Consider the following 21566-nt stretch of genomic DNA (forward strand, 5'->3'; position numbering starts at 1 on the left):
ACCCACTCATAAACTATAGGCCTATTTATAGCTCAATCGCATGATAGAAAGCATATTGTCCCTTATTTGTTGGGTCTGGTTGCCTGCTCTGTTGTATCATTGCATCATTCGGAGCAGAGGCAGCAGTCCAGGCTTTATGAATGAACTGACTCTCCGCCAGAGGCTGGGAGATGGCACCGATCCCACTGTGATGTCATGCCACAGACAAGGAGAAGAGAGGGAGCTTTATGAAACCTCCCATTCATTGGTTTCGCTCTCTCTCTCTCGCTCTTTTTTTTTTTTTGCCCACCCCTCACCCAACTCAGTCACCCATCACCCACCCAAGATGCTTTCTTGCTATCTTCCCCAGCCCTGTCCCGCCCTGCCCATCCGTGCCTATTCCAGCCCAATAGACTTTGGCCCTGGCTGTGAAAATCCCAATTTCACACCCACGCTCTAGCGCACAGGCAAAGACGGCCACTAATTTGGTGTGTATATGTATATGTGTGTTTATGTGAGTCACTTTAACAGCCTGAGGTGCCAAAGAAGTACCTCTGTCTAAAGTTGGGTTGGGCCTTGCTCACAAGGGCAGAGCAGTAAAGGTGGAACAGCCTCAGCGAGAACCCCTGGGGGAAATATCGTCGTCGCACTCAGTAGCTTGTCCATTACTCATTTCATGGCAAGAGGAGAGTGGCTAATCAATACCTTTTACTGTAATCTAGACTAAACATCAGTCTCAATTCGTCAGTGATTCTTAGCATAGATGAACTTAATATGGTTTTTACCTCATTAGTAAAATTGGTTTCATTTTGTACATTTTGCTGCAGAAGCTCTTTTTCTTTTTTTCTCTTCTTTTAAGTCAGATACTTGTCAGTGAAATGCCATAATGTTGCCTGTGATTTACATCCATTCCCACATTTCATGAGCTAAGTGGATGGGACTCATTTTGCGGACAGACCCACACAGTCTAATGTGGAAAGTGATGACTAGTGGATGCTCTAGCTCTCAGTACATACTGACCGTTCTCTATCTAATGGGGCTCGCAGGCATTGAAATCGTATCAGGACTTCATCATTTACTCGAGACTGTCTAGATCCAAGCTCGCCTCTCTCGCTAATGGATGCACATTGTACATTAGCACTGCCGCAGATAACTTTCATATGGATCATTCACCATGGAGACTGCTCTATTATCACTTCACTGTTACGTTTAGCGTTCTCCTTTCAGCCTTGCTGAACATTCTGCATCATGTTTTTAGGAGATCAGCTCAGATCAAAAAGAAAAATTTACAACAAAGTAGTGTATGTACACAAAACACACTATTTGACTGTCACCTGACAGTCAACCTTCTTCTTTTTTTTAAATTGTGTTTGTGGTTTGAATTAGAGCCTGAGCAGGATTTCAAGAAGTATTAAAACAACCCAATAATGATATGCTTTGTAGACGGGGTTCACATTTTTCTTTTTACTCTCTCTAGTGTCTAATGTTAGTTCTCATGCACTGTAGTGTTAAGTGTCTTTGATGGAAGATTTAGTGCTAAAGTGGGTTCAAGTCTGTGTGGGCAAGTACGCGGTGCGGATGGGTTGATAAAAGCGGTGTGGAGGGAGGGGTGTAAGCGGTTTGAAAGTGCAGACAAACTCCACTTGAGCCAGCTTAAATAAACTGCCACATTTTGCCTTTGCTTTCACATCAAAGCACAGACTGTCTGAGTCCCGGTCACATCTCAGTTTGCAGCCATTTGCAACATGTACCTCTCTGCATTACCAACACTACTTAAAAGCAAAACGAGCTCAGTAGAAACTTAGACAACCTTGCAGTCTTTTTTTTTTTTTTGTCAAATAGAGAAACCAGCTTTATTTTGATGTGTGAGCCATGTCTGACAGTAGTTAAACTGGGTTTTTGTGTGAGACTGTAAAACAATGGCTGTTCTCAACTCTTCAACCTTTTACCTTCACTTCTGACTGAAATGGTTACATTCTGTTTGTTCAGACTATATTATTACAGCCCAAATTGAATCACAGGAAGAAGCAAAGAGCTCCTCTGTCTTTTTTCTCCAGTCTGCTGCAAAAAAGCTTGAGAGGGGGAAGAAAAGGGGGAAAAAAAACGACCTAAAGACTGAAAAAACAGAAACTGGGAAACCTAATTTTACAAACAGCCAGACAGACATTGGTTACATGGGCGAAGTAGGGACGGGGGGGGGGGTAAGCTGCTGTGCATTCCAGACAAGGTCGCGACGTCAGTGGTGAAAACAAGCATGAACTGTATGTTGCTCTAGTATACTGCTGGCAGATAAAACACCAGCCAGTGGAGATGCCAGAACATCTGGGTTTGACACATGGCGGTGCTGCAAGTGTGACACACCCACTCCTCACAGCTTGTTTGCCCTGAAGACAAGCCTTTCTGTGATCTAGGATTAATGATTTGAAATTGCATGTAATGGACAAAGAAAAAAATGATCTAAAGAAATAGACTCACCACCAAAATCAAGACCTGGCTGACTCTTTGATTTTTTTATGTGTTTGCATGTTAACCTACTTGAGACCTAAGCTGACCTGCTGTGTTTTTAAGTTTTGCCGTATGCACGTTGCCCCCCCCCCCCCCCAAAAGTTGAGTACACAAGAAAGTGACATTAAGCTTTACTGCACAGTAACAGATAATAACAGATGTAATTGTGTGCTGTGCAAATGTGTGTGGACGGTTTGGAGATTTAAACGATAAAATATGCCCTAACTGAAACTCTAGGTTCTTTTTTTGTGGCTGTTTACAAGTTGAGCCTAGGTTGCTGGGGTTTTTTTTGTTTTTGTTTTTTTAACTAGTCTGTTTTTATATTAGAGGCCAGAGGGTCTTTCCCCTTCTCTCCTCCTCATCATATCCTCTGTTTTGCCCCCTTATCGCCATACTTCTGCAGTCCAGTAAATCTAATTAGATGAGTGCGAGTCATCAGGCACTGTTTAAAGCCATCAAAGGGAGCTCTGTGTCCCACTGGTTGCCCACTGGCTGTGAGCCGAGAACAGTAACCCTAGTGTGTAACTGAATCCCCTCGAGACGGGCCACCCCCGACTTTCCAAGTCACTCGCCAGCAGCCGCGGTGACATCATCACCTCATCCCTCGACCCTTGACCTGTGAGAATGCTTGACCCCGCGCTGGGTCCTGTGACAGTAGGCCCACTGTGTCGGGGCGACGTGGTAGGAGGGCTAGCAGAGGTGATAGTGTCGCTGATGGGCAGCACTGGCCACTGACCACTCTCCCACCCAGGATGTACAGGTAGAAGATAATAAATGTGGGGTTTACCAACACAGTATACACACAGTGACATGGCTCTCCCTTACTTTTTAAACAGGTTCGAGCCAAAGCTGTGACAGTCCTTGTTTCAATAGATTGGAGCCGATATGGAGACAGTGTCTGTCTAGACGGAATGTAATTGTTGAACCATGTTGTTGATCACGGTAGATATAAATGTTTGCTGTGTTTGTGTGGACGTGGATGCACGCGCACGTAACTGTGTCAATGTCTAACCGAAGCGCACATTCACAGGACTCTTCCCGCCGCCTCTTTGTCTCAATTAAATTTTCCATTCAGCGAGCTTTATCGGCATGAAATATAATACAGGATGCACTGCCGCAGCCTCAGTTGTCAATAGGAGTGAAAGGAGCATGTAATATTAGTCATTTGGATTTCAAGTCTAACAGATGCTGGTGTTACTCAAAATAAATATTCTTCTTTGTGATTTGCAGATCCCGAGTGTGGAGATGTCCCCCTGCTAACTCCAGGAAGTAAAGAGATGATGTCCCAGGCTTTGAAGGCTACCTTTAGTGGCTTCACAAAGGAACAGCAGCGACTGGGTATTCCCAAAGGTAAGACTGCCAGCTGCTTTTTGCTGTCATTAGTTCCTGTTAATGTTTTCATTTGAAAACTCAAATTGCAGCACCAGCCCTCTAAGAATACCTCAGTGTGTCACATATCAGGCGCACACATCTGCAGTTCTTTCACATTTCGGCTTTCTTCAGAGGATTCTGAGAAAGCACCTCTTAGAAAGACTGACTGAAAAGGAAATGCCCAGTTGTTCCAGAAATGGCGTTGCATTATATATATTCAGTCCAGGCAGACTGACTGACTGCAACATCCCAAGAATTGAGACACAGAGACAGACAGCAAAGAGATGGCATTGAAAACTGAAGCAATTACAGCAACCCATGTGATCTGCAAATTATGATTTTTTTAGCTTTTCATTACAACTGTGGTTTACAGTCACTTCAGCTTCCCACTTTGCTGTAGGTTATTAAGTGAAAGTTGGCTCCAGCTCAGACTGCAAAAAATGAGAATCTGTCCTGTTGTATCATTCACAAGCTGACCTGAATATTTGAGTAAATGTGTCTGGATGGTGTTGTCGACGTTTAACAGTAACTGCCACTCTTTGCAATCCTGTGCAGATCCTAGACTGTGGACAGAAAAGCACGTGGCCGAGTGGCTAACGTGGACCGTGAACGAATTCAGTCTGAAGAACGTCGATTTTGACAAGTTTGGCATCAACGGAGCCAGCCTGTGTGCGATGGGGAAGGAGCGATTCTTGGACTTGGCGCCTGACTTTGTGGGCGACATCCTTTGGGAGCATTTGGAAATGCTTCAAAAAGGTAACAGCGTAAGATGGTTATCCTCTGATTATCAGATGAGTTTAAGAGATTTAAAAGTCTCAGTTTTGTGATGCGAGTCAAATAAGAAAGCTCTCACTACACAGGCTGACATCACTGCTTACTCCAGTTTAGGACTGTTGGTATTTGCTCTTGTAACAGGAGCCAAACAGGAAGACACGATTTAGCTCAGGTCATTAATTTTTGATAGAGCAGGATGCAGTTACACGATACATAAAATCAATGATGAGGTCACTGATTCTCATTCTCCATCTATTTTTCATGAAGAGGATACAAAGCATTACCCCATGAATGGACTCAACTCTAACTTCCAGGAATCCCGCTTTACCTCAGACTACTTTGTCAGTAAGTATTCATCACAGTCAATCTGATAGCATAAGAAAACAAATATTAAAATATGAAAGGGAATCCAAATAGAGGAAGTAGATAAGGTGGTTCAGTGTGGCAAGTTGGTTAGCATTAGCAAATAATCCCCCCACACACATTTTTTTTCTTGGATTTATTTCCTAGATATAGATCCTCAGTACATCTTTGCAGCTGTAGATGAATAGTGACCACACGTACAGTGGCATCACTGTGAATTTTTTGCTGAGTTTAGCTTCAATCAATATGTCTTGCTGAAAATCTACAAGATTGTTCCCGTGTGCTCAGGGCTATATTTTCTTTTGGACTATTCACGTGCCGAGAACTTCGGTGGCGGCTCAGCACAAGAGGGATAATGACTCCACTCCTTTTAAGATCGATCTTCCTCCTCTGTGTTGCTCCTTGCTTGCCTTCCTTCTCTGCTTTCTATCTACACTCATTTCCCTTTGTTTGCTCCAGGCTATGGTGTTGAGCACGCTCAGTGTGTCCCTCCTTCTGAATACTCAGAGCCCGGCTTCATCACAGAGTCCTACCAGACACTTCATCCCATCAGCTCAGAAGAACTGCTGACCCTCAAATATGAGAGTGAATACCCTGCTGCGGTCATCCTCCGGGACACGGCCCTCAACGGCATGCCGGGAGACTACTTTTCTGTCAAGCAAGAGGTGGTGTCACCTGACAACATGTGCGTGGGACGCCTCAGCAGAGGTGAGCGATCGTACAATGCATAAGTATGTGGCTGAGATTTGAGGAGACATTAAAGAATGTGGGACTAGCTTTGCAGTGAAAATGTGGTGCATTTACATTTTACTCAGAAGGTTTGCTCTAATTACCTGCTTACCACATGCACTTGCTTGAGTTTGTCTGAATGCATGTAAAAGTTGAAGGTTTCTATGGGTGTCTGCCTGCGTGTGATTGTGCTGAAGCTACCAGAATCTTGTCATGCCACATCAGTGTGCAAGTATTAGAAGAGAAGAAAAGCAGGCCTTCTGGTTGGCTTGTGGTTCAAGCAAACCCGACTTGTACACTCTAGACTGGGTTGGGGAAAAAAAAACTCTATTGTTTTTGTCAGAGCGATACACGAACCAAAGCCACAATGTGTTCTGTTCTTGCCGCATGTCCCTTATGTAAAACAGTTCAAGTGGTGTAACCTTAAAAAAAAAAGGTCTTTTTTTTCTCTTTCTTGTTTTTCTTGGCCTCCTTTCTTCGGCGCAACCTTAGGGTTCTGGGTAAGGAGATAGAGGTGTCATCCTCAGTTAGCGTGGGGTTTTCTCATGAAACTGTTTGCTTTTCTGAATGCTCGAGCTTGTTTTCTCTCCCAGCAATAGTTTACAGAGGAATTAGCGGTATGATTTAGACCGTTACCCATAAAGCTAGGGTTTTTCTTCTCCCAAATCCCCAGCTGTATAAATTATTAGCAAGTGCCATGTAAACCATACGAGTCCTCCATCCAGTGCTTTAAGCATTTGCCTGCAAAGCTTGAGATCCAATCCCCATGCATCACACATACCAAGTGTTTGCGCATTGAACTGTGCTCTCCCGACGTGGGAAAGTATCTTGTAGCACAATTGATATCCACATGTGGCTCCAATTTTACCAGTTGAAGATTTCAGCATCAATAGCGGCATGGCATTATCTGTCATTTGTTAATGGCTTACCACTGAAAGACTCCTCTTATCGTCATCAAGGCCAAAAATAGCGGGGCAATTTCTGTGAATGTCTTCCATTTAAAATCAAACCCAAATGCTGGTTGTGAAAGTGAAATGAGGTGTGAAATGGAGGGACGTGGCACTGTACAGAGCAATAAGCTATAGCTTAGTGAGGAGCAAAACAATTTACTTCTAAGGTGTGGCTAATGTCCCTTTTGTCAAATCTCAGCAAGGTTTTCGCAATTAATTCAGAGTTATTTGCTATTGTTCAAGTTTCGCCATCCGACAGTTTTGGAGGTAATAGTGATTTGTCATAGAATCTATCTGTGTCATATAGCGAGTGCACTTATTTCTTTTCCATCGGTTCAACTTTGGCTCTTACCGAAAGTCCAAAGTCACTTTCCATCAGGCTGTGGTAGACTTGGTTCATCTTGGGATGACTAAAAAAACATAGCCTGTGTGTGACTGTGACAAATTGAATAATGCTATAAAACTGAGTAATCACTAATGTGCAATGCCAACATCAATGCAACATTGACGGGAATCATCTTAAGATTTTTGCCATCATCAAACTGGCCTAAATGCTAAAATTTTAATATCATATAACTTGTCCACAAACAATGTCAGAGTTTGAAATCACAGTAATGTGAGTTTAGAGTTTCTACCTACATAACAATGGCTTTCTTGCCAATTTTTAATTTTTTTTTCGCCCTTTCCCTTCCAGGTAAGCTTGGTGGCCAGGACTCGTTTGAGAGCATTGACAGCTATGAGAGCTGCGACCGACTGACCCAGTCCTGGAGCAGCCAGTCTTCATTTAGCAGCCTGCAGCGGGTACCGTCTTATGACAGCTTTGACTCAGAAGACTACCCCGCTGCCTTGCATGGCCACAAGCCCAAGGGCACCTTTAAAGACTATGTGAGGGAGCGCTCAGACCTCAGCAAGGACAAACCCGTCATCCCAGCAGCAGCACTGGCAGGATACACAGGTAAGATGTCTAGAAATCACATTTTATATTTATATGCAGTCATTACAGTAAAAGAGTAATATTGGTCTATATGTATTTTTTCTGATCGCGTGCATGCAAACGGTAGACGTTTATGGAAAACCAGTCCGATTGTTGATTTCTGTGAATATAATTTTAATATAAACACTTCTGTAGGGCACAAAATGCAGTGTATAATGTGGTGTAACAAACTTGTTGATGCTCTGCAAAAGTGCCAAATCTTGTGGTGCCTGAATGCAACACTTTTAGACCAAAGAAGAGAAAAAAAGCACACCTTTTACCCAGGCAACCCAAGTTATGCACATCACAGGAAATAAAACAGATTTTACTCATGCCTCCTTTTACTTCACTTCTTTTTCTCTCGCTTTTTTTTTCTCTTCTTCTTTTCTGTCTTCTCATCTACCTTCTTCTTATCGGCAGCCCGCATCTCAACCTATTTTTTCCAGGTCGTCCTAGCAACGCTCGTGAAACTTAGAAATTATGCCTGCCCCTGCACATAACACCAGAGCAGAGTAAAATTATCTCTTCATCTCATGAGGCATCTTCTCACTCATGCATGCTGAAAAAGCTCCTTTATGTATGTTCTTCAAGTTCAGTAAGATGGAGAGATATTTTAAAGGCTCTTGTGCAGCAAATGCACTATTTTAGCATCTGGCATGACTTTTAGTTTCAAAAGGGTGCAAAAAAAAGAAACCCAACTGCTGCTGTTGCTACTTCTTAACCGTTTATCAGCACTGAGCCATAAATTCAACTTTTAAGTTAATTTGAATCAAGAAAGATGACATAAATAGCTCTGTTTTTTTGGCCTCAAGTTAGCTGTCTTTTAATGTCAATTGCCAAACATACGAAGAGAAAAGTCAAATCCCTGCAAAGGGGTTTAATTCAAGTTATTCTAGTTTAAAGCTGAACTGTAAACACAGCTGAACACTGACACAGTTGAACGCTGACGCTGAATCGACTCTTCACAGAGTGTTTGGGACTTTTTCGGTCTTGTTTAAATTACAGTCACATGGCAGTAAGACTGCCAGTATTGGAAAAAGGGGGAAATCCAAGCATATTTTCCAACGTCACAAACAATGCATACATCAGATCTCTGCAGAGTGCCCCAAAGTTGGTATGCACAAGTTAATTGGTCAGCTGTATGGTCATTAGTTCAAGAGCCACCTTTAGAACAATAAGTCATTTATGAAATGTTGGAACGACATAGTTATGAATTTATAACCAAATGGATTAGACCAAGGCACAGAGCATCTCTAGAATGATCTAAATCTGTTTTCTCCCTGCACGCTAAACCAGCAGAGGCAATGCAAACTGGCTGCAAGCAGTCACGGCGTAAACATATTATAAACGAGTCATAGTTGCATAGTTTCATAATCTGTCTTTTTATGTACTGCATGTTTCAACTCCAAATTGTGTACTTGTAAGGAAAGCATGGCAGCTGCTTTCGGCCTAATGTGAGAAGAGACTTGTTTTGACTATGAAACTATAACCATGAAGGTAATAATGCCACAACACTCCAGTTTTTAAGACAAAAAACAACAACCAAAAACTTCTAACTGCCGCTCTGGACCCTGCTATTTTAAAGAGTAGTGCAAAGAGAGTTGTGGTCTTTCAAAGATGGAAGCATTTTTGTGTTTGCCCATGTGCATGTGTGGGTGGGTGAATAAAAACAGAAGAAGAAAAAAAAGGATCGGGGGAGCAAGAGAGAGAAAGAGACCTCTATCTGGAAAAAAGAAATCCCTCAAAATAAAGAAACAACCTCTTGTACAATTCCAAAACAGTGTTTATGACAGCTCGACAGCTTGCTCTTGCTCGACTTCCTGTTTAAGTCACGGGGTGACAGGTGACACTTGTAACGAGGACAGGGGACCTGATAAGGCTGCAGGGAGATAAGGCTCCAGTTGCCATCTGCGTGGTTTCCTGCGACAATTCATCATTTACACCTCTGTCTGCAATAACATCAGGCCACCTTACAACATAGCGAACTCTCATTTTGGCTCATGATATTTCGCTCTCTGTCTCACTATTGCATGTATTTGCTCGTACACATAGAGGGCTTTTGCATTGCAACGTTGTAAAAAATAGTAATTTGCCAGTCAATATTAGCTGGTCTCGCCTTTAAAATTTTTTATCCACACCTTTGAATTATCGTCCTTTAAATAGCCATATAGGTTTTAGACTCATATTGCCATGGATTCAATACTTATCGTTATGAAGACGAGCCCCAACCTTATGCTTGTTCAGTGAGCCCCATTGTGAAAAGATTATAACATATTTTAAAAAGGGTTGCCTACATTGTGGCGTGAAAGCACGAGGTTCTGGTATTACCCTTATGTGGGCTCACAGTTACTGCAGCAGGAACACGAGTCAAAGCTTTCTGTATGAGTGACACCCGATGTTGCGGAGCCACTTATTTTCCAAACTCGGAATGGCTGCTGTCATGCACCTTCTTCTTCAGTCCCTGCGAGGCCTTAGAGGGCTCTAAATTTCGAGTTGTTCAACCCACACGTCTGTTTCCCTGAACGCTTTTGTTTTTGTTACAAAAAGGCTACGTTTGGTTTTCTGAGGCACTCGAGAGAGGTGACTTTTGCTTAGCTCCAGTTTTGCTTAGGCGGTGTGCTGCACTGGCAGGTGTGATTTCAACACGCAAGCCTCAAAAGTGGGTGGGTTCATGTGTATGCTGAAAAAAAAAAAAACAAACAAAAAAAAAACCACACGATCAAAGTGCACTGCAGTGAATCTAGTTCAGAGACAAAACCAGGCTTTTTTTTTATTGCCTTTGTTCTGCTTTCCCTCCTTTTTTTTTCCATGAACTCTAATACACTTTTTGCTCTGACATTGAAATGATGTTTTACTAGTTTATTCATTTAATGTTACTCTTGGAAAAATGCACCCTCTTAACTTTGCATTGAACTTGGCAACTACTCTCTTTCTTAAAACAGACTCTATTCAAGTACAGTAGATGTGCTGCTGAAGCCTAAATGCAGCCCTTCTTATTTTTAAAATAGTGATTTCATCAGTGTGGAACTCTTGCAGACACAGCCTCTCACTCTAAATTCACATACTGCACAGGGCAACTGGCAGACAAGGGAATACATGATGAATGGGACTTCTGTGCTTGGGACGACATTTAGTTCCACTGCTGTACTTCAGTCTGACCCAGATTAGAAGCTTTACTTTGTTCCTCTTTTCAAATTAAGTGAATAATTAGCATGAATATGTAACACTTTTCATATATAGCATAAGTACTTAGTGTCGTGCTTCTTCTGGCCGTGACTTTTATCACAGACAGGACATTGTACAGACAGTGCTGTTCCTCAACACATTCTGCATAGCACATGGACTGATGGGAATATATCTCCTAGATTCGGCGTATTGTTATGTGAAATATACTAGTTTAGTTCGATAAAATGTTGAGCAGACTATGGGACTTGGGAGCATTTTCCAACAACAGGAGCTCTTTTGCTCTGAACTTAGCCTCACCTCAATCAATCCCCACAGCAACTGGCATCTGCACAAACAACAATGTGTCCTCTCAGTGTGTATAGCTCTTCTTCTTAAACGAACACCTTCTCCCCCTCCACCCCCATCTGCTCTGCAGGCAGTGGCCCCATCCAGCTGTGGCAGTTTCTTCTGGAGCTACTGACCGACAAGTCTTGCCAGTCCTTCATCAGCTGGACAGGCGACGGCTGGGAGTTCAAGCTTTCTGACCCAGATGAGGTGAGAGGTTGCGACCCCACTGGTCATCTAGCACACGTGCTGGGAGGTCTTAAGTAGTTAGCCAGATGAACAAGATGGCTGCTTGTTCCATGTAGCTCAATTAATTGCAAGTTTCAACAAAAGTATGTATTCTAATGTTTCTGGCACATCTTGACAGGCTTGTTCACTGTGCTTTTTCAGGTTGCTCGAAGGTGGGGCAAAAGAAAAAACAAGCCTAAGATGAATTATGAGAAGCTGAGCCGTGGCCTGCGTTACTACTATGACAAGAATATCATCCACAAGACATCTGGGAAACGCTATGTCTACCGCTTTGTCTGTGACTTGAAAAGCCTGCTGGGGTACACTCCCGAGGAGCTGCATGCAATGTTGGATGTAAAGCCTGATACGGACGAGTGAATCAGATATGAAAGAATAAAAAAGGAAGTGAAGACAAAAAGTTAAGGAGTCACTTGGACTGAGGCTCATAAAGTGGTCTTAACTGTTTAATAGAATTGGTAAACCAATTATTTTGGGGACCAAAAATGTTTTGTTTTGGTTTTTGGGTTTTTTTTGCTGTTTTTTTTAAACGAATAACTGTGGTCTTTGTCAACTTTGAGCTCCTGTCTCTCAGACCATAATTTTAAAACCGAAGGCAGAAGCCTAAAACCTGTATTCTTACCCTGTTGCATTTGAGATGCGTGTGTGTGCACGCATGTGTGTATGTGTGTATGAGTGACTTATACTGGTGTCATTTAGCAGCTCAAAGCAGACAAAGCGTTACCGGGTAGATTTCAGGTTCTGTTCTGACTAAGTAGCAAAGTGGGGGAGAACTGAGAGAGAGAGAGAGACAATAAAAATGTTGGGCTAAACGAAGCGGAAAGTTCCTGCTAAGAAAACGGTTGCCAAAAAAACCTGAACTGAACTGAGGAAGGTATAATCTCATACTTGCATACATGCTTACTGTTTTTCCCTTTGGCAGTGACAGACTTTTTTCAGCTAGGACCAAAAAAAAAACAAAAGGGAAAAAAAAGTGTCTGGTTTAAATTGCTGTTTATGCTTGTGCCACCATACTAATGCCGATTTCTCAAAACAGTCGCTGTACATCTTCTGGATAAGTGTTGTAAAGGGTATTTTTTCACATTGTTCTCAGTGACGGTATTACAGTGGAACCAAACATTAGATGCCAAGTTTTACTCGTCTGTTCTCAAGGAACTTTCAACTGAAATGTGCTGATGCGTTATCAGACAACACTATAGACACTGGCCCCTTGCTTTGTAGAGTGTGAAGACCTGGTGAGGTTACTCATAGCAAGAGTGTCTGAAAGACAACTGAAAGTAGCCGTTGCTTTTGAAACTGACACGTTCACCTTTATGTACATGTTTGCCACCTCGTTAGAGACGCATATTGTGACTGAAAGTCGTGCATTTTTTTTTTTTTTTTGCATATACCACCAGTATTAGCAAACTGTAGACAATCTTATATGGGGAAATTCAGGAGTAAGAGGAGCTGTTTCATGTGCAGATTAAATGCATAATTTCATTTCACTGCCCATGTAAGCTTACTTTTAGACACGTTTTCATATTAATTGCCTAGAGAGTAAAATTGCAAGTTGGTTTGCTGATGTTATCTTGCATAATTCTCTTTCAAATGTGTTGTACGTTTTGGCCATAAGGAAGGGTAGTATAGTGTGAAGGTACAGTGTAGGAAAGCAGGTCAGGTAATAGGAAAACTGACTATAAATGTTGACTATAGAGAATCTGAAACTTTAGAGGATAGATGAAGGTGATGGGTGATGTGGATAATGTAGGTGATCTCTCGTGATGTCTGATGACGACAGGTTGATACAAGTGATGCAAGTTAACTTGCTTGAGAAATATAGGACGGATGGCAGAGGCTTCCATTTCAATTTTACATTCTTTTGCAACTTATCTACATTCAGTTCAGAAATGAATGACTGGTTACAAGCAAATTGGCAACAGTTTCCTCCCAAACAGTGGGAACAGTGGCTGTACACTAGCCTTATGGGAAATGCCAAAGTTGAGTATTATATTAGAATACAATGTTATTGTTTACAGTAGCTGAAAGTTACCCATATGGATGAAAATAGCTTCTGAGATGTCTATTTGTACAGATTCTGTTTCATAATGCTTTACTGAGACCCAGATTACACAAATAAGCAAAAGACAAAGCAGGAATAATAACCAAAGCCCATGTGAGGTCTTTGGCCACGGTGCACCCACAACGTTAGGAGATGGGGACCAGAAACCTCTCACGTATTCGTGAAATGTCGTCTTTTATCTTTTGTTAATACGTCAGAAAGCACACAGCTTAAGGACAAAGAGTAACGTCTTTGCTGATGTTTTTTTTTTTTTCTTTTCATTTTTGATTTTGGATACCGGCTGAGTTTAGGTAAGAGATGATGTATACGTTCATACTGTGTAACTGGTAACAAGCTTGTCCATTGTTATTCAGCACTGGCTTAGTGTTTCCTTATCCAAGATAAAGAATTGGAAGTTAAACAGTTGGTTCAGGAATAAGCTGCACTGTATGTTCATTCCTTTATTGCATATGTTCACACCAGTGTTTTGAAAATCTTCTTTCTCTCTTTTTTTTTTTCTTTTTTCTTTGGTATTGTTCAGGTATTTTTCTGATGTCAGTGTTCTGTATTAAAGTGAGCTTAAAAGACTTATTTTTTATCTGTTTGTATTAAAAAAATGTTTTCTTTTTTCCTCCCAACACAAACGTCATAATGTTAGTATGGTTGGCTTCATAAGATCAATGTGCTCGGAGAAAACATTTCTGTTACCTAAAATGTTAATATTTTGACATTTACTTTGTCAGGAAATTATACTGTTGTTAAATGTCAGAGTCTACAGTCTACTGCAGGTCTTATGTATTAATGAAACCTAGTCAGGCAAGTGTACACCTAACAATATTTTGTGGCATATGCATATCTCGGAATGGATTCAGAAGGAAAACTTGTTATTTTGGATGTTTTTTTGTATATTTTATAGTGTCTTTGTATTTTTGTTATGAGATCATTTTTATTGTATTTAGTTCACAAGCATTTGAATATTTTTCAATAATTTATATTTTATAAAAGACGAGATGCAGACAGCTGGTGCTTTCATGGGAATTTAAAGGTAGCGCAGGACAAAATAATGTAGCTAATTTCTTTTTGTTTTTGTTTTTGAATTCATTTTTTATATAGAAAATAGACCTGTCTGCTAGAGGTAAAAAGGCTGATGCTGGCCCATCAATGATTTCTGCTGGAAAGGTTTTATAAACTGTAGCTTCTATTTCCAAAATGTACTTAATGTACTTCAAAATGTTATAAAATATATGTGAAGAAAGATTTTATCACTGTGTGTGGTGTTTTTATTGTGAAAGTTCACATGAAAGGTTAACCATCTGCCTACTTAGTGATTTTCTTCACTTTTCTATATAGTTTAAATATAGATTTTTGTCACAGTTCAATGAGAGTATGGATGGGAAATGTAGGGATTACATGCCATTATTGAAAATAAAATATATGGAAATATTGTATGTATATAAGTAACGTGCTTTGATTTGCAGAGTCTCTTTACAGCTCCCTATATTCATACTTTGGCTTCAATACTGTTCTTGAACAGCAAACAACAACTAAATGATGAAATTGAATCATAGTGTTATTAATATTGCTGTTTGCATTTCCAGATATTGTGCTATTGTCACTGTGATAATACTGCACAATAACTGGGCAGTAAAATAACAGCCCTAGTTTAGAGTTTTCAGTCATCTGCAGATCACTTTGTAAAATATGAAGTGAAATTAAGAGAAACTATTAATCATGTCAAAGTACATACCCCACACACTTTATCAGGTACAATTATTGAACTGCTTGTTAAAGTGAACATCTAATTAACCAATCACATTGCAGCAACTCAGTGTATTTAGGCGTGTAGAAATGGTCAAGTTGACCTGCTGAAGTTCCAACTGAGCATCAGAATGGAGAAGAAAGGTGATTTAAGTGACTTTGAATGAAACATGTAACAGGCGGACTGGTCTAAGTTTTCAGAAAATGCTGATCTGCTGGGGTTTTCCCTGCACCACCATCTCAGGGCTTTTCTACAGAACGGTGAAAATGAATCCTTCAAATTGTTCAGAAAGCATCAAATAACCACTGTTTATAACCAAGGCATGCAGAAGAATATCTTTCAATGCATAATATACTGTAACTTGAAGCATATGAGCTAGAGCAGCAGAAGACCACACTGGGTGCCACTTGTGTCAAATAAGAACAAGAAACTAAGGTTACAACTCACATAAGCTCAATAAAATAGCACACAGTAGAAGACTGGAAAAGCGTCGGCTGTTCTGATGAATTTATTCCTGCTGCGACATTTGTATGGTAGCATCACAACTTGGCATTAACAGCATAATAATCTGGATCAATCTCACCTCAAATGTTCAGGGTGCTGGCAGTGTAATGGTATGGGGGATATTTTCCTGGCACACTTTAGGCACCAGCTGAGCATTATTTAAACACCTCAACCTACCTGAGTGTTGCTGCTGAGCATGTCTATCCCTTTATGACCACATTTTGCTCATTTTCTGGTGGCTGCTTCATGGTATCTCACAAAGCTTAAATAATCTCAAACTGCTTTCTTTTAAGATGACAGTGAGTTCACTGCATTCAAATGGCCAACACAATCATCCAATCAATCCAGTAGAGCACCTCTGGGATGTAGTAGAACAGGAGATTCACATCATGGATGTGCAGCCAACAAATCCACAGCTGTGTGATGCTATCATATCAATATGGACCAAAGTCTCTGAGGGATGTCTCCAGCACTTTGTTGAATCTATGCCATGAAGAGTTCAGCCAGTTCTGAAGGCAAATGGGGGTATCGAATAAAGTCTCCGAAAAGCGTATGCCTGATGTGTTTATTAACGTATAGTTTTGATTTACTAATGAAGACAAACAAAAAAGATGCGCAGAAAAATTGTTTGAGTAAAGACCTGATTCTGTAATAACCTCAAGGTCATAGTGGTACAAATTTGTCAAACACATTCATCCTTTGTACATATTGCTGTGGTGCTTCAAAGGAGGCGTATCGTTTCCCTTTGAAATACGTTCCGTCCATAGTGTGTCTGAGTTTTAACAATTGTGCTTCGTGCACACTGATGAGGTGACATAAAAATGAAACCAACACACTGAGGCTCATTCAACCCTTCTAATAAATTCCACTCTAGATAAAAAACATGCAAAGCTGTCGCCTGCTGCCCACAGCTGTTTGGCTCCACTATAACAAGCTAAAGTTACAAAAATAATCATTAAACATATTTTTGTATTTTTTTTTATTTGATATGTTATTTTTATTATTTCAGGGAGTTTAAATGTATTTATTTAGACAAGTATATTTTATATTGACAGTTGTACTCCTTACAATAGACTGCCATGTAAAAAAAATATGTAAAGTGATAAGATTCATGATATGATAGAGCTGTCTTCTGACAAAATTAGACCCATATTCTTCTCTTGGATCAGTGTTTTGTGTTCTTGGCAGAGGATAAGCTGAGGTTACACAGGTGGGTCTTCTCTTCTTCCACCTCCCTCTCTCTGACTGGGCTGATGATCCAAAGCAGACACATTCACGAGGCAGCTTTTTAAAATACTTCACCAGACAGTGCATGTTCCAAGAGACCTGGAACGAAATCCAAATCATTATGATACTACTCATACCCACCTCTTCCTCATCCAGAGACACAAAGCTGGCTCACGCAGACACAGTACTCTTCTTTCTCCCCTTTTGTGCCTTATTCAAAGAAACCTTCCACTGATTTAAGCAGTGTCTCAAGGTGAGAAACAGAAAACTGAGACAGAAAAGGAAGAGGCGACCTGTGTTCAAAGTGAGAAGTGTAACACCTGTCAGTCTCGGAAGGATATTAGATCATTTCTCCATTTTTTGAGGTTCTAAAGTAACTTGCAATTAACCGTCGAGCCATTTTGTGTTCAGACGAAGGCTATTGCTTCATCATTACATTTACAAATGTATGAATAATAATGACTGCAATATATGCAAATGCAATGTATGTATTATCTAAAATCTGTAACATGTCAACTGGTTAAATTACAAGATTTGTTTTTGATTTAAAGTAGTACACATTTAAATGCAAGACACACACACACACACACACACACACACACACACACACACACACACACACACACACAAAACAGTGAGAGATTAGACAGTTAAAGGGCTTACTTACTCATCAATAGCCATATTCAGTATTTTCTAAAATATTTTAGGATTAGTTGCAGAGACATATGTGACACTTATACATGGAAATTTAAATACATACACACAATGTGCCCTTTGCCTTGAATCAAGGAGCAGCATAGCATCTAAATGTAATTACAGGCAGAATAGTTGCTGCGCCAGATTACAGAATCAATTTCAACAAATCCTAAATAACAAGCATGTGACAGATGTTGCAATGTTGTCTGGTCCCTAAGTAACATAGTAATTTTTAATAGATTAAGTAAATCACCCTTTGGCTCATTTAATCAGTCAAACTCCTCAGAGTTTGTGAATGGAACTAGAACAAGTTGTGGTGACGCTATAGTATTTGTACTGTACAGTTTTTCGTATTAGACTACATGAATACACAGTTAGAACATCTAAATGAACTGTGAAGAAAGCAGTAGAACTGGAACAACCATAAATCCAACACTGGAAGACAAAGCGTGTGTCTACATGTTATTATATGTCATATAATATGGAATATATAATATGTCACTCAACATATTATTGTAGGGTCTTTATCTCAAAATATAAAGTGCCTTAAACTGATTGTTATTGTAAACTGAACTCCAAAATCTTTTCCAACTTTTAATTTCTTCTGTAGCTCAATCTTTAATGTTAATGACCTAAAATTCTGCTGTGGATAGAACATAACTACATCTATCTTCACTGCCCAACATTATATCCTCTTCGTTGAAACAGAATCCCTGTGACGCACGAGACAACAGCTCAGTGGTTCCATTACGCAGCGTTGAAATACAACCAATGTGTCCCTGTGGGTCCTTATGGCCCAAAAGGAAAAAAAAAACTGTTATCAGAGGACAAATTCATGTCCTATTGCCCTTCAAAGTTGTGCTGTCTTGTGTTACTATAGTATGCAGGCACTAACATAAACAGACTTAAAACCATTGTCTAAAAAAGACCCTGCTAAACGATTATGGAGGTTTGCCATGTCATAGAGACTACTGACTACTAAAATAGACTATCATGGAAAAGTGAAGGTGATTTATAATTACACTTCAACTTATTGTTTTTTTTTTAATACATATATCTCAAATATTTTCCAAGATCAAGCAACAAAGTTTTATACAGAAATGTTTACCTTATGAAAAGGTGTGTTGATTTATGCATTGATTTATTGATGCTCCTTTACAACAAATTACTGCACCAGTGTGGTGTGTTATGGAGGTGTTACTGCTAAGGTGTTACTGAAGTTGCTTTCATAGTGGCTTTCATCTTCCTCTTGGCAGTTCAGGCCAGGTTAGTTGGGTCAAACACAGTAATAACATGGTTAACAAAACAATGCTAAAAAAGGAAATCTGCATCTCCGTAAAGCTTGTCAGCAGATGGAAGCACGAGTTAATCTAAAATCTACTTGTAGATGACAATGTTGACTTTGGACGTGATAAAACACTGCAAACTGACACCACTGGTCATTGCAATGCAATTCACCACAGAATGCAGAAACTTCACACTGGACTTCAAACACCTTGGATTCTGTGACTTTCCTCTCCTCTTCTAGACTGTATGGCCTTGATTTCCAAATGATGAAATGCAAACTTTATCTTTATGTGGAAAGAGACACTTCTCGTGGCTTTGGTTGAGGAGTGGCTTAACATTAGGAATGCAAGAGTAGCCTTGATGTACTCAAACCAGCTTAGTGCACTCTTTGTGAAGCTCTCCCAACTTTTTGAAATAACTTTTTGAGACAATGTGTACCTTTTGCTACCACACTTTCCTGTCCACTAAACTTTCCATTAATCTACTTCAGTACAGCACTCTACCAACAGCCAGCCTTTTCAGCTATCATTTTTATGGCTTAACCTTCTTGTGGAGGCTGTTGATAACTATCATCTGGACAACTGTCAGATCAGAGTCTTCCCATGATTGAGGGTGTGTGTAATGAACTGGACTCAGAGATACAGTTTTTGCTAGTAAATCATGCTGAATCCTACACACTTGGCCTTTAACCTTAGTATGGAATATATCAGACAAAACATAATGGATTAATTTGCCCAAAGTTAACAACAATGAGGATACAACAGATTTTCTAATAACACCAGAATAGCTTCACTGCACCCTGGTATGAACTGCCCAAGTCTCTGGAGCTACTAGAAATATCACCCATCAGTCTTTTAAAAAACATTTCCTCTTTTGGTGTTATTTTGATTGTGGCGAGTGCTGTCTAGCATGTTGGTTTCAAAATGTCAAATAGGTGTTAAACCATGTTGAAGTCGTTTTCATGAGAACAAAAAATAACTTGAAGAATGGTAAAAGGTTTGTAGAGACCAGTGCTGTTCAATAGCATATTAACTTTTTTTTTTCTTACCCAATACAAATTGTGCATAATAGGGACTTCTAGACAAATCAATGAGAAGTGACAGTGATAAGAAAACTCTTTTAGTTACCGGTGTTATGGTCTCGAGGATAGACGCACACGCTCCCTTCCTCTCACTCACTGTATTGTTATGTTTGAGACGTGTTGAACCGCATGTCTTAGCAGGTGTGTGCTGACTGTATTATGCAGGCTTATGAAGGGCAGATCCAGGCCATCCCCTGCTTTGGATGGCAATTTGCATTTTTATTGCCATTGTCACATCCTCAGTTAATACACCATTGACTCCCGGTGCCACCCCTGGACCTGACGGCATCACCTCGCTATCCCACCCGAAATGAGAGCGCCTGCAGGGCCCTGGATCTTCATCGACCGGAGCTCAGGTACCAGTCGACCTGGCATTCTGAGACGGAAATTGAGTGTCTTCTCATGTTAATGTGGACTTTCCATTAGGAAAGATGATTGATTTGTGCTGTGCCGTTGCTGTGAATAGGCAATAGACTGGCACAATAAAAGAGTGAGATGGAGCTTTGTGTGCAGGTGAGGCCATATGTGAACTAGACTGTGACTGAATCTGGGTGCTGAAGATGGAGTGAGAGGGGGCTGGGGGCAGAGACGAACACAGAGATGAGAGATGGAATAGAAAAAGTTGAATGCAGGAGGGTGAAGGTTAGGAGGTGAAAAGGAGCAAAGGAGCAGTTGAAGGTTTAGAAGTGTGAAGGGATGGGGAGATGATAGTGCGAGGAAACTCTCATTCGCATTCATTTGAGCCGACTAGATGACAGAAAAGAATTAGAGGTCCTAAAGACATTTTTCTTACAGACTATTCTTCTAAAGTTTCTTTTTGTGAGGCAGTTGAATGAATAACAACTTGAAAAGCAATCCATTTCAAATGTATAAATCTGTAACACAGTGCTAATGTATTTACTGTCAGCTTGTACATGCACTGAGAGTTCATCTGGATTAAAACATGCTTTGGTCACTGTCCAGTTAACCAAGCAAATGTTTTCGCTTTCTTTTACTGTGAGTTGAGTGGGATTCAGCAACTTTCCCAGGACATCTGCTCCCAACGCCCACGTTCACGTCTTCATCCAATAGAAGTGCTTAGTTCACCCCAAAGACCAGAGGGTGCTCTGCAATGATTGGTTGCCTGGGCCAGGGCCCAGAAAGGGAAGGCTGAGCCCTGAGAATTTTCCGAAACATTTTCTTTGCTGTCTTGGCTTTCGCCAACATCTGTTTCCAATCAACGTTAGTAAAAAGGCCGCTTTTCTTTCTCCCTGATGTCTGGGGTGCACACACATGGACATATATACACAGACACATACACATACGCACTCTTCTCAGTCATCTGCATTCTTATTTGTTAACATAGAGGAAATTTTATGTTTTTGGCAACATTAAAGATACTTCTTGGTCAAGTTTATTTAATTATACCAGTATAGTATTTTACTATCTTTACACAGACAATTTTATGCTGTTATTTGATAGATAGCAATGATACATCATTATTCTGTTCATGAAATAGATCTCAATGAATTGAGTGAGAGCAAACATTGTATAAATTGGTAACATTTTCAAAATGTACACACTCGAACACA

The 21566-nt window shown here is 40.4% G+C and overlaps 1 protein-coding gene across 3 annotated transcripts in view; it reads left to right on the forward strand.

The window, feature by feature from the left end:
* The window catches only part of ets1 (v-ets avian erythroblastosis virus E26 oncogene homolog 1), a 35255-nt gene extending 20552 nt beyond the window's left edge, over nucleotides 1–14703 (forward strand). For 2 of the 3 annotated variants that reach the window (XM_082503684.1, XM_082503686.1), the window contains 7 exons: nucleotides 3715–3834; nucleotides 4411–4611; nucleotides 4897–4974; nucleotides 5452–5700; nucleotides 7366–7626; nucleotides 11246–11364; nucleotides 11545–14703. In XM_082503684.1, the coding sequence (XP_082359810.1) occupies nucleotides 3715–3834; nucleotides 4411–4611; nucleotides 4897–4974; nucleotides 5452–5700; nucleotides 7366–7626; nucleotides 11246–11364; nucleotides 11545–11760 (1244 nt within the window). In that variant the 3' untranslated portion in view covers nucleotides 11761–14703. The remainder of the gene's footprint in view (nucleotides 1–3714; nucleotides 3835–4410; nucleotides 4612–4896; nucleotides 4975–5451; nucleotides 5701–7365; nucleotides 7627–11245; nucleotides 11365–11544) is intronic. The other variant, XM_082503685.1, reaches the window with a different exon arrangement.
* The last annotated feature ends 6863 nt before the right edge of the window (nucleotides 14704–21566 follow it).

The sequence above is a fragment of the Aulonocara stuartgranti genome (assembly GCF_965226115.1).
Source record: "Aulonocara stuartgranti genome assembly, chromosome: 14".
NCBI lineage: Eukaryota > Metazoa > Chordata > Actinopteri > Cichliformes > Cichlidae > Aulonocara > Aulonocara stuartgranti.